Source organism: Solenopsis invicta, chromosome 6, assembly GCF_016802725.1.
Source record: "Solenopsis invicta isolate M01_SB chromosome 6, UNIL_Sinv_3.0, whole genome shotgun sequence".
NCBI classification, from domain to species: Eukaryota; Metazoa; Arthropoda; class Insecta; order Hymenoptera; family Formicidae; genus Solenopsis; species Solenopsis invicta.
The window spans coordinates 17,806,637-17,821,914 of record NC_052669.1 but is presented as its reverse complement, the minus strand read 5'-3'; the positions used below and the strand labels follow the sequence as shown (position 1 = coordinate 17,821,914).

Sequence of the window (15,278 nt, the reverse complement as noted above, 5' to 3'; positions counted from 1 at the left end):
GTCTTTATATAAGACCTATTAATTGTTATTCTAATGAAATATTTGTCAATTTATTATGTTCAAAGGCGAGAGTTGCTCCCCTGAAAAGACAATCAATTCCTAGGCTGGAATTATGCAGCGCAGTATTGTTAGCAAGATTAATTGACAATGTAAAACGAACGTTAACTGTGACCATTGAGGAAATCGTGCTTGGTCGGACTCGATGATGGTCCTATACTGGTTACATGGAGATTCGAATCGATGGAAACCTTTCGTAGGTAATCGAGTGTCTGAAATCACCGATATTTTGCCGGCTATACATTGGAGACACGTGAAAGGTTCTGAGAATCCCGCGGATTTAATATCCAGAGGAGCTACACCTACACAACTTCTAGATAATTCGCTGTGGTAGCACGGCCCCAAATAGTTGGGTCCACCAATGAAGAGGAATTAATGTGCCAGGTTGACGACGATGATTTTGCTTTCGCCAAGATGGAGTACAAGAAAGACACTCAAATTTGCAATTTGAATTTGCATTCAGTTCCGAACGATGTCATTCACAAGATTGTCGAGGATTGCTCTACATTAACAAAAATTGTGTGATCATTAGCCTATTGCTTCAGGTTTATTTTGAATTGTCGCAAGAGTCCAGACGACAGAATTCTTACCAGGTTGTCTATGTCAGAATTGACAGAAGCTCATCAGGCAATGATTAAGTATTCGCAAAATCTTCATTTCAAGGAGGATGTAATACAATTGCGAAATCATAAGCAGTTGATCCGAACTAGCCAGTTGCAGCAACTGCACGCTTTCTTGGATGAAAACGGTATCCTTAGGGTGGGCGGTGAAGCGCCCTGTGAAGCGCCCTGGAACTTCGCGAGAAAGCATCCTATACTATTACCTGCCAAATGCAAGATAACTTGTTTGATTATTGAAAGGGAACATTGTACTCTATTACATGCAAGGCCGCAGCTGCTACTTGCTTCAATACGTAGACAATACTGGCCATTGAACGCCAGAAACTTGATTTGTCAGATTTGCCATGTTTGTGTATGGTGTGTTAAAAACAATCCAAAGGGATTAATTCAAGCAATGGGATCGCTGCCAGCCAATAGAATCCAACCTTCCAGAGCATTTTTGATCTCAGGAGTGCACTTCGCAGGTCCGGTCATCACGCTCGTTAATAAAGGACGTGGCAGAAAAACGTGTAAATCGTATATAGCTTTGTTTGTATGCTTTGCAACCAAGACAGTCTATTTGGAAGCCGTCAGTAAACTATCCACGGCTGCATTTCTAGCCGCTTTACGAAGATTCGTGGGACGAAGAGCGTTACCACGCAAGATTTGCAGTGATAACGCCACGACCTTCGTGGGAGTGAACTTGAAGAACTTTATTCATTTGTTCGTACCTCTATCGATGGAGCTGTAGGTGACACCTTGCAAGAGATGAACATTGAGTGGAGCTTCATCCCTCCATATTCTCTCCATCTGGGAGGTATATGGGAAGCGGGAATAAAATCCTGCAAGTTTCATCTAAAGCGAGTAATGGGTAATACCTTATTCACATTCAAGAAGTTAACAACGGCGTTAGTCCAAATAGAAGCCTGCCTGAACTCTAGACCCCTGTCGCCTTTGTCGTCGGATCTTTCGGATCTACAACCTTTGACTGCAGGTCATTTTTTGATAGGCGAACCTTTAACGAGCCTTCCAGAAGTGGACTTATCAAACTTAATAAACTTGATCGCTGGGAGTCAATACAAAGAGCCGTTCAAGGATTCTGGCAACGGAGTATATAGCCAATCTACAAAGTTGCACCAAATGGAAGAAGCTAAGGAGAATCTCAAGGTCAACGATTTTGTATTGCTACAGGAGGATAATCTTCCCCCTCTAAAATGGAAGATTGGTCGTGTGATCGAAACGCACGCTGGCAAAGATGGTCTAGTGCGAGTGGCCACCGTTCGCACGGCTAATGGTATCGTCAAGCGAGCCATCGCCAAGTTATGCAAATTGCCTATAGATTGATAAAGATTAAGTGCTTAATCTTAGTGGGCGGTGTGTTTACGCTCATAATTATTCATTTCTATCACATTGCATTTATTTTACGTTTTGAAAATAGCGCGCTCTCAGGGCAGCAACTCAACCCTCAATAATCGCGGCAGCGATAGATGTCATCGCGAGCGTCGGCTAGTTCCGTCTAGCGAGGGATATCTCTCTTGTCCGTCGTCATCGTAGATACTATTTTTCTTGTTCTGTGTTCTGTACCAGAGCGTCGAGAGCTTGTAAAAATTTTGCAATAAAGATTTGTTTCTGAGTTCAATTTCGCTATTCAACACCTATCATTATACGATCGATTAATTTATACAGTGAAATCAATACATTTAGAATTTCTGCCGTTTGTAAGTATACGAATATTTTATTAATTAATATTAAAATTTCAATATTAATAAAAAATGTAGTAACTTAATTTGATCTTTGTATCCAGGTTGTTCTATCTGTGGGATACATTGTGGTTAGTTACTTTTGAGCTTACGTATTATCTATGATAGTGAAAATATCTTGTCTCCTTTTAATGCGAACGTTCATCCAAAACCGTTCAACTAAAATAATAGTTAAAAAGGTACTTTAATATAAATTGCATTTTACGCAAGATATTATAGCTATTAAAAAGACGATATTTCTCTGGTTTAATAAAACTGTGAATTTTGTCACAATTTATACATAAGTCCTTCAAAAAATAATTGTGATCCAAAGGAATATGCATTTCTGGCGATCTGAAAAGCATGCAAGGACCATTGAATCACTTCTGTGTTAATTTTCCATTTAATTGAGAAAGTCTTTCAGACGATAGATGATATCTGATATTTGTTTTCTCATCATATAAAGTTTCACATATCAATTATTACATGTGAGTCAGAACAATTAATGATTACACATATGAATAAATTTTTTTTTGTCTTGAGCAAAAAATGTAATTGTTCGGTAATATTATGTAATATGTTTCACTGCAAAGTGATTATTCTGCAAAATATTAACTTCAATATTATACGAAAAATATATATTTACTATACATTAAATTCTGAAAATATATTTGAAAACCCCTCCTGTACAAATTGCAACACCGTATAAATATATGTTATTATTGTTTTGCATATGTGCTTGTTTATTAATTTATTTGCATGAGAAGGTATGCACAACAGGAAGTTATTGAGTATAACGTGCTTGAAAGGAATAATATTATTATACATGAATGGATTTGGTATTCAATATTCTTTAAATTTCATTCTAAAAAAATTTTAAATTTTTAAAAATTAATGAGTGTGGTTAAGGACAAATATAAAAAATTTGTTATTTAAAAACATGTGTAAATCTACATCATTGTAAAGAGTATAAAATATCAAAAATAAAACATTTGTATAAAATATTTTTTTCCTATACCTCATAGTATCGAAGACATTTGCTTACAATAAAAAAATCCGTTATTTTCAAGAAAGTGGTATAACTCCTAATCTTTAAGATACTTGATAAAAAAATATATAGGGGTCTAATACTTATTGATGCATTAAAACACATTTAAAGTCTATGAAAAGAAGTGAAGGGCAGTTCCGGTGATTTCCATGTGAATTGAACAATTGCTTGTGCTTCTCCCCTAGAGAGACTACTTAATGGTGGGAGGAGCTTTCGCTTCGACAGATACTAGACCAGTCGGTTTTAGAAGCTTCAGATAATCGTGTCGGAAAGTTTCTCAGTCTCTCAATTCAAGTCTGACGTGTTCAATGGTAGTAATGTGTGAATTTATGGTACAATTTAATTACGAACGCAAACATTCAAAACCGTTACAATATAATAAAACTGTAAATATTACTGTTTCAAGATGGAAAATGAAACCGCGACGTACAGTCATGTTCTTTGCACGCTTTACTTAGATCGCGGGATGGCGCCACCTCCCCGAAATTATCTTATCGCGAAATCAATAAGTCATTCAATATATCACCGTAGCGCTCGATATCCGGGAGGGGAGCGCTCGCAATTCCCGTTTTCTGCGCGGATACGGCGACGCGAATTGTTCGTTTCCGGCTTCTTCTTCCTTCTTCTTCCTTGAGTTTTCGGAGCAGCAACACGCATCCTGGCCGTGTGCAAGTTTACCGAGATTCGCCACTTCTCTAAGATCGCGATCGCAACGCTGAACTCACGCGAGTGATAGCAGAGTGATCGAGTCGATCAACAGCGTGTTTTCGTGAGTGAGGAAGAAGCCGGAGCAACTCGCGTGCTCCGAACCGGCTCGGCGACGAGTGTCACGCGTTGATTGCGTGATCCTGCAGTAACGCGCTGCGAACGCGTTTGAATAAATTCTCCGGTTGGCAAGAATTGACCAAAAGTAACTCTCACAACGATTCCCCTCGCAATCTTACGCGGGGTAGACCGTTGTGCACGAGATCTCCGGTGGCGAGATCTCTTGGCGCACGCCATAGTGATCTACGGTGGCGAGATTTCTGTGAGCGCGCCATTACCACGTGGCGTGAAACTGTAACGAAGATAACGATCATCCCACTCGGGTGATCAGTCTGTGCAATTGTGATATTCTGTGAATATATTTAGCTGTTTGACACCCGTGAGTTCTCCGAACATTTATTTCACCTATCTCGATCTCCTGCTCCCCGTAATCGTCACGATCCTTATCGTCTCGTGCGAGACGAGTACCGGCGCCTAATCTGTTTATCTCTTTAATCCTTTATCCCTCTATTTAAAAAATAAAGTGCAGCGATTGACGATCGAGCGCGCACAATTACAGTAACGTAAAATCGAAATTGATGGATAATAGTGTAACGATAGCATCGTTACTCAGGTAAAATATATTTCTTTCTCGCTCGCACGTCCGATTACAAAATATCGTTCCGTCTCTTTTGGTTGCACCACGTGACGTCAGTACTCTCCGTCTCGCTAACTCGCGCGCGCGGCCACGTGACGTCGGTTCCGTTTTCCATCTTGTTCGCTCTCGTGCCCGGTCGCGTGACGTCACGCGTAGCATCGCGCGAGTACGTGCGCGTAGGTGCGCGCCGAAAAGTGGGATAAACACGTGGTTCCGACTGCGTGGGCGGCCAGAGGGTATAAATACGGAGCCACACCAGGAAGCAGCGACCAGTCGGTTCCAAATCACCGGTACCGACACTCCGGAAGTACTCGGAGCTCCTTGGCTGGGTGTTCTCGGCTTTCTTATACAGAGTGTACTCGGTTTCCTGAAAACCCCTGACACTGGGTGTTCTCGGTTATCCGCCTTCCTGACACCGGGTGTTCTCGGTTATCCGCACTCCAGTGCCGGGCGTTCTTGACTTCCTGACACAGGCCGTTCACGGCCTCCTGACACCGGGCATATTTGGTTATTCTGTACCGCAATCCTGTGTCGGTTGTTCTCGGCTTCCTGAAATCAGCCATCTTCGGCTTCCGGTGCCGGGCGTTTTCGGCTTCCTGATACCGGGCGTACTCGGTTACCCGTTTCGTAATCTACCTGTCCTGTATTGTTGACTCTTAATTTTCGTTTTTATTTTTAGAGCGAATTTATAATAATTTCACTTGTCAGTCGGCGACGACGTGTTAACCGGAGTTCCAACTTCCTTGCCGGACTTTCCTTGGATATCTTCCGTCCCGAGCGTCCCGTCCGAACAAGCGCCCTTCTAGCGAAGCGAGCGAATCTTGATCCCTTCCTCAAGCGAGCGTTAGTTATTAAGTTGCGTTAGCATTAAGTCTTGTAATCTTTTCCGAGCGTTAGTTTGTAAGATCCGCGTTTTGTATTTGGACTTAAGATTTCAACTGACACCGCGAGCGCTATAATTTAGTTTAAGTTCTCTACGTGTTCTCTACGCGTGTATATTATAATTAGTTTTAAGTTCTCTCCGCGTGTGAAGAAACGTTCCGGGGAACACGAGTTCCGAAGGTGTCAACTTCCTCCCTTCATAATAAAATTTTTATTTTTGTATTACGGAGTGTGGGGAGATACTTATTTAAAATAAATATTTTTGTTAATTTTTTTTCAAATCGGAGTTTCTTCTTTTCTCGACCCTGGCACCAGCGAGCTAATCCGCGACCGCGAGAAAAGTCGTATCGTTACAACAGAAAATCGCAAAATATATAATATTCACCCATTATTAAAAAAAAAACTTTCAAAGCGTATTCAATTATATTCTTAATTTCTTAAATCTTTACCTTCTCCACTTTCTGTAATTCCTTTCTCCTTTCTGTTTTATTATTATTTTACACTTCTTTGATTTAACCTGCTTCCTTCCTTCCTTTTTACGTTATTTCATTACTCTTCTTTTAATAGCATTTTAATAGCAATATTATAATAATATTAAACAAAAATGCTGAAAATAAAGTATAACAGTATCAATTCTTTATAATGATATTATATAAATAAAAACGTTTAATAAATCTTATCTAAAATAATCGTGAAGTCATCCAAACGGAAAAGAAAAGTCTTTATCAACGTAGGAAATAGAACCAACACAAAATTGTTAATACACCATTAGCCTCGTGATGTATGTAACAGTTATGTCTATTAATTGTCAAAACGCAATCTTTACCTTTGTCGCACATTTTTTAAACTCTTTACTAAAAGAGATAATGTTCTATTAAAGAAAATTTCATTTTAATAACAGAAAATTGCAAAATATCATTGTTACGTCCTGCGGAGTAACAATTCTTTTCTTTTGAAATCGATGCAGCCAAGCAACCGAAAATTTCGAAAAGATGATCTATCTTAACCGCGCAGATATGCTAAAGTCGAGTCAATACGGCTGGTTCACCCTTGACACGTGCCGATTTTAGCGGATGATTGACCCCATCGACACGAAACACTTGTCGCGCAATTAATAGGTAGCGCGCGGGCAATAATAAGAAACAGTACACCTGCGGATTAAAATCCCATAGAAATCATAGGCAGAATCAGGTATAAAAGGAAGGAGCTCCGGAGCCCGCGGGCACTTACTTACAGTCATTTACAGTCATTTACGAGCACTTGCCGCATCTTTTTTTTCTCATTCTGCTCAATCGCTCATTTTTCATTCGCGATTCACTCCAGTTCGATCCGTCGCACATTCCGTGGCATTATATGTCCGAGTTTGTGACGTTCGGATTCGTATTTATCGTACTTAAATTTGACGCGGCATTGCGAGAATTAATCAACAAGTTCTTTTCAACCTCCGAACACTCTGAGTGCCAACCGTCGACCAGCCGTCCGCCGTTGTAAGCTGAATCCACTCCGCCAAATCGTTCGCACCTTCACTAATTTCACCCAGCAGTAAGTCTTAGCCGTCCATTTTTTTTTTCTATTTACTCTTCATAAGACTACCTTCTCTCTCTAGTAAGATATTTATTATACTTTTCAAAACACTCATATATCCAATATTATTTCACCACGCTTCCTTTCCTCCCTCTATTACTCTCTTTATTTCCCGCAGGATACAATCGAGCTCTTTCGATTGAGTCCGCGACTCTTTTTATTTCCCGCAGGATACAATCGAACTTTCTCTTTCGATTGGGTCCGCGACTCTCTTTATTTCCCGCAGGATACAATCGAGTTCTTTCGATTGAGTCCGCGACTCTCTTTATTTCCCGCGGGATACAATCGAACTCTCTCTCTCTCTTTCGATTGGGTCCGCGACTCTCTTTATTTCCCGTAGGATACAATCGAGCTCTTTCGATTGGGTCCGCGATTCTCTTTATTTCCCGTAGGATACAATCGAGCTCTTTCGATTGGATCCGCGACTCTCCTTATTCCCTGCTGGACACAATCGAACTCTCGTTCGATTGAATTCGCAACTTTCTTTGCTTCCAGTGGAAACGAAGAATTCCGTTCCTTTTATTAATTCAAACTTTTTCCTTTCTCCTTTCAAGAAGTTACAATATAAATTTTATTTCCCTTTATTAGAAAGAGAGAACGTAGCCTTAATTCTCAAATTCATTTTAGTGCGTAAGCGAGTCCCTGAACATAAATCTCGAAGAGCCATTAAGAACTGTCGGAATCGTCGAAATAAGAAGCTCCGGAAGCTTGGCGCATCGTTATCGCTCTACGGAAAATTACACAATCAGCGAGGAAAAATTTCTGTTTTGCCTAACGCTTTAATTAATTTAAGAACTTCCGGCGAACCGACCGATTCATCTCCACCAGTCTCAAATCCGTCCCCCGAATCATTGTCTCTTTCCCCCTGTCGTTATCCTTCCCCCTCTTACTCCCCTGGATCTCCTGTAGAAACAGATTCTAAACAATCACCAGGGTCACCTTCTTCTACCTTCGATCCCTTTGCAGAGCCCTTAGCATCTCCTCGGGATTCAACCTTTTCTCCTACCGACTTTCCTCCTACACCTTCCCCCGATTTTTTTCATCGTAATCTCGATTCACCTGCTCGAAGACCCCCGGAAGATCCATACTCCCCCGCGTTAGAGTTTCCTCAAGAAAACCCGCATTCCTACTCATTATTTACTCCCGAACAAATAGAGAATATAGTAAACAAAAATTTCGAAACGAATCGAAGAGTAGTCAATGAATTGGAAGAAATCTTCGACTCGCTTCAAAGCCTACCTGGATAGCTAAGAATCCCCTGATCACAATATACACCCACACACGCACATTTATATCTCGTTAAGCACAAATGTAACCAATTAGAATTTAAGTTATAATTACATTTTTTATTAAGATCATAAGATTTTTCTTCTTTTTATTATACATGTTCTCTACTAACAAAAATGTTATTTGCAAATTAATAATTATTATTTTAGTCATCACCTATCATTGTAATTGGTTATTTCTTTTATTATGTTAAAATAAATTGTAATTCTTAATTTCAATCATTTTTCTTTATTTCAATCACCTCTAATTCCCGCTCCTATAAAATTGCACTTAATCCGATCCCGCGTAAAAGCGATTCAATTCGTTTACGCAAAATAAGGACTACACGAATGCAAGAGTCTGAATGAGAGTCATAGGTCGTCATTCTCGACACCTGACCTACATTCTGACTCACCTGACGCATTCGACTCGTCGCACTCGCCCGGAGACATGTGTGCGAGAGATTAGGCCTGTTCCGTCCTTCCTACCTCGCTCGAATTATTTCCCTAAGTCTCTACCTGCCAACCGACCCGAGAGACTTGTAACAAACCGCCTTTCCGCTCCCCCCCCTCGGACCGTCCACCGTTCCGGGCTGTCCGGCCGAACAACCGCCAGACCGCAAAAACGCGGCGCATAGCGCCAATAAGACACGCAAACACCGGCGTAGCGCGCGTTGACGCATCCGCACGTGAGATCTCCGTGGCAGATCTCCGCGGGCACGCGCTCGACCGGAGTGGCGACCGCCGGACCGATCTCGAGCGGCGGGGTGACCCCCACCGACTCCGTACCGTTCCGTACCCCCGCACCATCCCTGCCCTCGAGATTCGGGTATATAAGCGCCGCCGCTCCGAGAGTCGAGCGGTCTTCTTCTCCGTCCGCTCTCCTGTCCGCAGAAGAAGCCCTCCTAGTGCTCACAGGGAGTTAAGCGCCTTAGCTTCCGTCAAGAAGTCTTGACAAGAGCCGTCCGCCTTCCTGAAACCGCCGGTTAAACGGGCTCAAGTCCACCTTGGGCTCCACCAGGGGATCCTGATAGTCGGCAATTCCCGATCCGCCGTCCCCGCTTGAGTATCGGCTCACGACCTGGGGTGTGGAGTTCCGCGCCTCTACCAAGAGCTCTTGGCGTGAGTCGATCACCACCGCCGAACATCGCGGTATTAACCGCTTTGCGTCGGGAATCGCGATCCGCGTACAGCCGCACCGCGCGCGCGTCATCTACGGCCGTGGCCGCGGCCTTCGGCAAGGCCACGGTCTGCGCGCGTCAACAAACGATTCCGGGTTCCCGGAAACCTCGGCGCAGGAATTCTGCGAACCGAGCCGTGTACATAGCTCCGTATCCGATACCGCGTCAAACACGTTTGTAAATATCGTTCGTCCGTCCGCGCGCTCCGTTTTCGTCTGTCCGTCCGCGCGTATTCTTTAAGTTCTGTTGCGTCCGTCCGAGCGTCACCGCCATCCGTCCGTCCGCGCGTCGTGGCCAAGCCACTCCGCTACTCCACTGTACAACTATCTTAAGCGAAATAAACTGGCTACTGTTATACCATCCAAACCGAAAAGTCTAGTTCTCTTGGCGACCCCAACCCGCGTCCTAGTCCGTCGCGCTCGCACCGCCCCGTGCGCGGAAAAAGACGGGTCGTTACAGACTTATTTCGAGAATTCTGGACGTAACATCATAATATTCACTCGTTATTAAAAAAAAATCTTAAAACGCGGGTTTAATTACATTCTTAATTTCTTAAATCTTTACCTTCTCCGCCTTCTTTAATTCCTTTATCCTTTCTATTTTATTATTATTTTACACTCCTTCGATTCAACCTCCTTCCTTCCTTCCTTTTTACATTATTTCATTACTTTTCTTTTAATAACATTTTAATAACAATATTATAATAATATTAAATAAAATTGCTGAAAATGAAATATAACACAAAGTATTATTTTTTTATAATGATATTATAATCATAAACATAAACGTTTAATACTTATCTAAAATACTTATCTAACTTATCTAAAATAATCGTGAAGTTATCCAAACGGAAAAGAAAAGTTTTCATCGACGCATGAAACAGAACCAATACATTATTATTACACCATTAACCTCGTGATGCATGTAACAGTTATGTCTATTAACTATCAAAACGTAATCTTCGCGATGACAGCAGCTCGCGAAACAAGCACATCGAGAGAACCAATCAGCATTACGGAAAAGCATCAACAATAAATGCGACTATCAATTTAACATAGATTTTCTCAGATAAAAATTTTAAAGAAATATTACATGTAAGAATGAAGAGAGGGATTACTCATTGAAGCCAGTAATGAAAATAAGAAAGATTGTTTAGACACATATGAAAAAGATATTTTACCTTGAAAACATATCCTTCATTGAATTAATTTATTGATTCAATTGATGGAAAAGGGCTACATTGACAATGATAACAACAAGACCAATGAAAGTTAATACGCATATATATTATATTGAATAAATTTTTAAATTAATAACTTACGCTTATTAAAAATATATACATATTTGTCTTACAGTGCAGTTTCACACCACAAATAATTACAACTTTTCTTTTTTAAAATAAGATTATTAAATAAGATACATTATCAAATAATTTAAAGTTTTTGTAAATAAAACTAAATTTAAAAAACGCCTTAATTTTAAAATATATAATTTTATCTATTCAACAGAAACTAAACTTACTATGGCAGAAGCTACAGCACAAAGTTTTGCGTTCTTCATAGCTGGCTTCAAAACATCTGCGGCGACGGCATCGTTTGCTCTATACTTAGCACAAAATGAAGATATACAAGACAAACTTTGGGAGGAAATTGACGAAGTATTAATAAAATATGGTGATTTGACTTACGATGCTTTAAATGATATGAAATATCTTCAAAAAGTGATAGATGGTAAGTATAACTTCTCATTGATTGAATTTTTACTTATTCTGTATTTCACTTGTTCTGACATATAATTGTTATCATTGGGAGTTTTTATACAATAATACAAAAATGTCTCATGTATTTTATTATTTATACAGGGCATTTTGGAAATCATGGTACAATCGGAAAAAGAATGATTTTACCAGAAAAAAATAAATTGAATATTTAAAATAATGTTTTTTTCATATGACATGTAATTTTTGAGATAATTAAATTAAAAAATTAGCATTTTTTGTCACTTGTAATATAAAATGTCTGAAAAACTATATTTATTTATTATATTTATCCATATTATTCGCACCAAGAACTGTGACTGACATAAGTCTTCTATTCTTGTATTTCCAAATATGTTAATTTTGAAATTCGATTATTTCACAAATGACATATTATACAAAAAAATTTTATGCTTTGTTTTCAAATTATTTTTTCTTGTTTCTTCTCCCAGTTGTATCATAATTTTCAGAACACATTGTATATATGTTTAAATAAATTACATGTAAGAACTTGCGGAAAAATTACACATATTTCTTTTAAATATTGCAGAAAGTATGCGCAAATATTCATCTGTTCCTATCTTGAGTCGAACAACAACAGACATACACATACCAAAAGGAACATTAATAACTATACCAGTTCTTGGCATACACAGAGATCCGATGATATATCCGGATCCGGATAAATTTGATCCGGAAAGATTCTGCGACGAAAAAAGAAAGGCATCCGTATGAGTTTTTACCTTTCAGGGAAGGCCCACGAAAGTGCATTGATCAGGATATGAATTAATTTATTAATATTTGATTTATATGAATATCTTGTTAAAAATTATTATTATTGCAATGTTCCTGTCCATCATGATACTTGGACATAAATTTTTAGTTTGAATCCCAAATAGCATACAATATTTATAAAATATTTACTAAATATTTATAATATTAATTTAAATATTTTATAAATATTTATATTTTAAATCTAAAACCACACAAATATTCAATAAATATTTTTGTGGTTTTAAATTCAAAAGATCATAAACATTTTCATAAATATTACAAAAATATTTATTAACTACACTACTCAAAAAAAAATAGGGAACACTTTCCAGACACCAAAAATTAGGCTATTTTCAAATGACTGTAACTCGGTGAAAAATCATCGTAGATAAAAAATAAAAAAAGCATTTTGAAACTTGAAGATCCAACTTTAACGCTCTATCAGCAGATTTTCAAAATTCTTTTAACTTCCTTGTCTTATGCAGTAAAAAAGCACACCCTGTTTTGTTTCTTAAAATTTCGTATTTTTGACACTTTGCAGCTCGACCAACAAATTTTTTTCGAATAATTCAAGTAAAGCTTCATAAACTACAACATTTTGCCTACAAAATGCTTTTTTTAAAATTTCTCTACGATTTTTTTTGGCCGAGTTACGCAACTTTGAAGCTAAACCTGCACTTTTTACAAATGATATCCGTACTTCGTGAAAAATCATCGTAGACAAAAAATCAAAAAACCATTTTAAAGTTCGAAGTTTCAGCTTTAACATGTTATTAATGGTTTTCAAAAATTTTTTCAATTTCTTAGTACTATGCCCCAAAAAAGATACACTGTTTTTTCCTTGAAATTACGTATTTTTAACAGCCTGTAGCTCAATAAAAAATTTTTTCTCGACAAATCCAATGCAAGTGCCATAAAGTATGACATTTTTTCTACAAAATGCTTTTTTTAAAATTTTTTTTACGATTTTTTTTGACCGAGTTACAAGACTTCGAAGAAACACATTTTTTACAGTATCTTTTTCTGAAAAATGACGTCTACCGCCGACATTAGCATTACCCAATATGCACCACGTGGAGGTTGCCGGTCGGATATTCGCACATCGTGTGTGTGTGTGTGTGTGTCTGTGTGTGTGCGCGCGCGTGCGTGCGCGTGTGTGTGTATCTGTGTGTGTGTGTGTGTGTGTGTGTGTCACAGCAGAGATAAGGACCCCACAGTTCGTCACTTCTGCGGTATTTAATGACTCCAAACCCTCTCTGCTGTGTGTGTGTGTGTGTGTGTGCGCGCGCGCGCGCATGAGTATTCAATAGTGTGTATTTCCTCCTCTCTGATCAATTACTGTTTGCAAGCGTTTTTGCATATTTATACATCTTGCAATATGATCTTGCGGAATGTTGTGCCAAATTTTCGTTAAAATTTCTCCCAATTCTTCTAAATTTTGCGGCTGTTCTTCGCGACGCCTTAATCGTCGTTCTATTTTATCCCAAATGTGCTTGATTGGATTTAAGTCTGGGCTATTGACGAGATGATTTAACAATCTAGTTGCGTGTCGTTCAAAAAAACGTTATATTCGCCGTATGAGGTCGAGCGTTGTCCTGCATGAAAATAAAGTTCCGACAGGTTCGATTTAATTGCAAAACGTGTGGTCGTAGAATATCGTTGATATAACGAACACCTGTCATTGCCGGAGGTGGCAGGATCACTAGATCACTTTGTCTTGTAAGAGATATACACCCCCACACCATCACGGAACCGCCGTTGTAAGATCGTACTGGCATTACGCAACGTTGATCATAGCGTTTATTTCGTCGACGCCAAGAACGACGATTAAGGCATCGCGAAGAACAGCCGCAAAATTTAGAAGAATTAGGAGAAATTTTAATGAAAATTTGGCACAACATTCCGCAAGATCGTATTGCAAGATGTATAAATATGCGAGAACGCTTGCAAGCAGTAATTGATCAGAGAAGAGGAAATACACACTATTGAACACTCATGCGTGCGCGCGCATACACACACACACACACACACACACACACACACACGATGTGCAAATATCCGACCGGCAACCTCCACGTGGTGCATATTGGGTAATGCTAATGTCGGCGGTAGACGTCATTTTTCAGAAAAAGATACTGTAAAAAATGTGTTTCTTCCAAGTCTTGTAACTTGGTCAAAAAAAATCGTAGAAAAAATTTTAAAAAAAGCATTTTGTAGAAAAAATGTCATACTTTATGGCACTTGCATTGGATTTGTCGAGAAAAAATTTTTTATTGAGCTACAGGCTGTTAAAAATACGTAATTTCAAGGAAAAAACAGTGTATCTTTTTTGGGGCATAGTACTAAGAAATTGAAAAAATTTTTGAAAACCATTAATAACATGTTAAAGCTGAAACTTCGAGCTTTAAAATGGTTTTTTGATTTTTTGTCTACGATGATTTTTCACGGAGTACGGATATCATTTGTAAAAAATGCAGGTTTAGCTTCAAAGTTGCGTAACTCGGCCAAAACAAATCGTAGAGAAATTTTTAAAAAAGCATTTTGTAGGCAAAATGTTGTAGTTTATGAAGCTTTACTTGAATTATTCGAAAAAAATTTGTTGGTTGAGCTGCAAAGTGTCAAAAATACGAAATTTTAAGGAACAAAACAGGGTGTGCTTTTTTACTGCATAAGACAAAGAAGTTAACAGAATTTTGAAAATCTGCTAATAAAGCGTTAAAGTTGGATCTTCAAGCTTCAAAATGCTTTTTCTATTTTTTATCTACGATGATTTTTCACCGAGTTACAGTCATTTGAAAATAGCCTAATTTTTGGTGTCTGGAAAGTGTTCCCTATTTTTTTTGAGTAGTGTATTATGATACAGTTCTTTTATGAATATTTTTACTTTACTAAATTTATACAAAATTTTTTTATATCGAAAATTCTATCAGCAAATAATATTTTGAAATATTTTTAAAATATTTATTGTTATTTGTGTTTTTTAAATATTTA

General features: G+C 38.6%; 2 protein-coding genes across 2 annotated transcripts; both read left to right on the top strand.

Annotated features, from left to right (window-relative positions):
* Nucleotides 1–205: 205 nt before the first annotated feature.
* LOC105203529 lies at nt 206–1,407 on the top strand. The gene is made up of 2 exons (XM_011172331.1): nt 206–387; nt 603–1,407. The coding sequence occupies exons 1-2, from the start codon at nt 206–208 to the stop codon at nt 1,405–1,407; spliced, it is 987 nt and encodes a 328-aa protein (XP_011170633.1).
* A 9,872-nt stretch (nt 1,408–11,279) lies between these two features.
* On the top strand, nt 11,280–12,248 carry LOC105203530 (probable cytochrome P450 6a17). Its single transcript, XM_011172332.2, has 2 exons — nt 11,280–11,487; nt 12,064–12,248. The coding sequence occupies exons 1-2, from the start codon at nt 11,280–11,282 to the stop codon at nt 12,246–12,248; spliced, it is 393 nt and encodes a 130-aa protein (XP_011170634.2).
* The last annotated feature ends 3,030 nt before the right edge of the window (nt 12,249–15,278 follow it).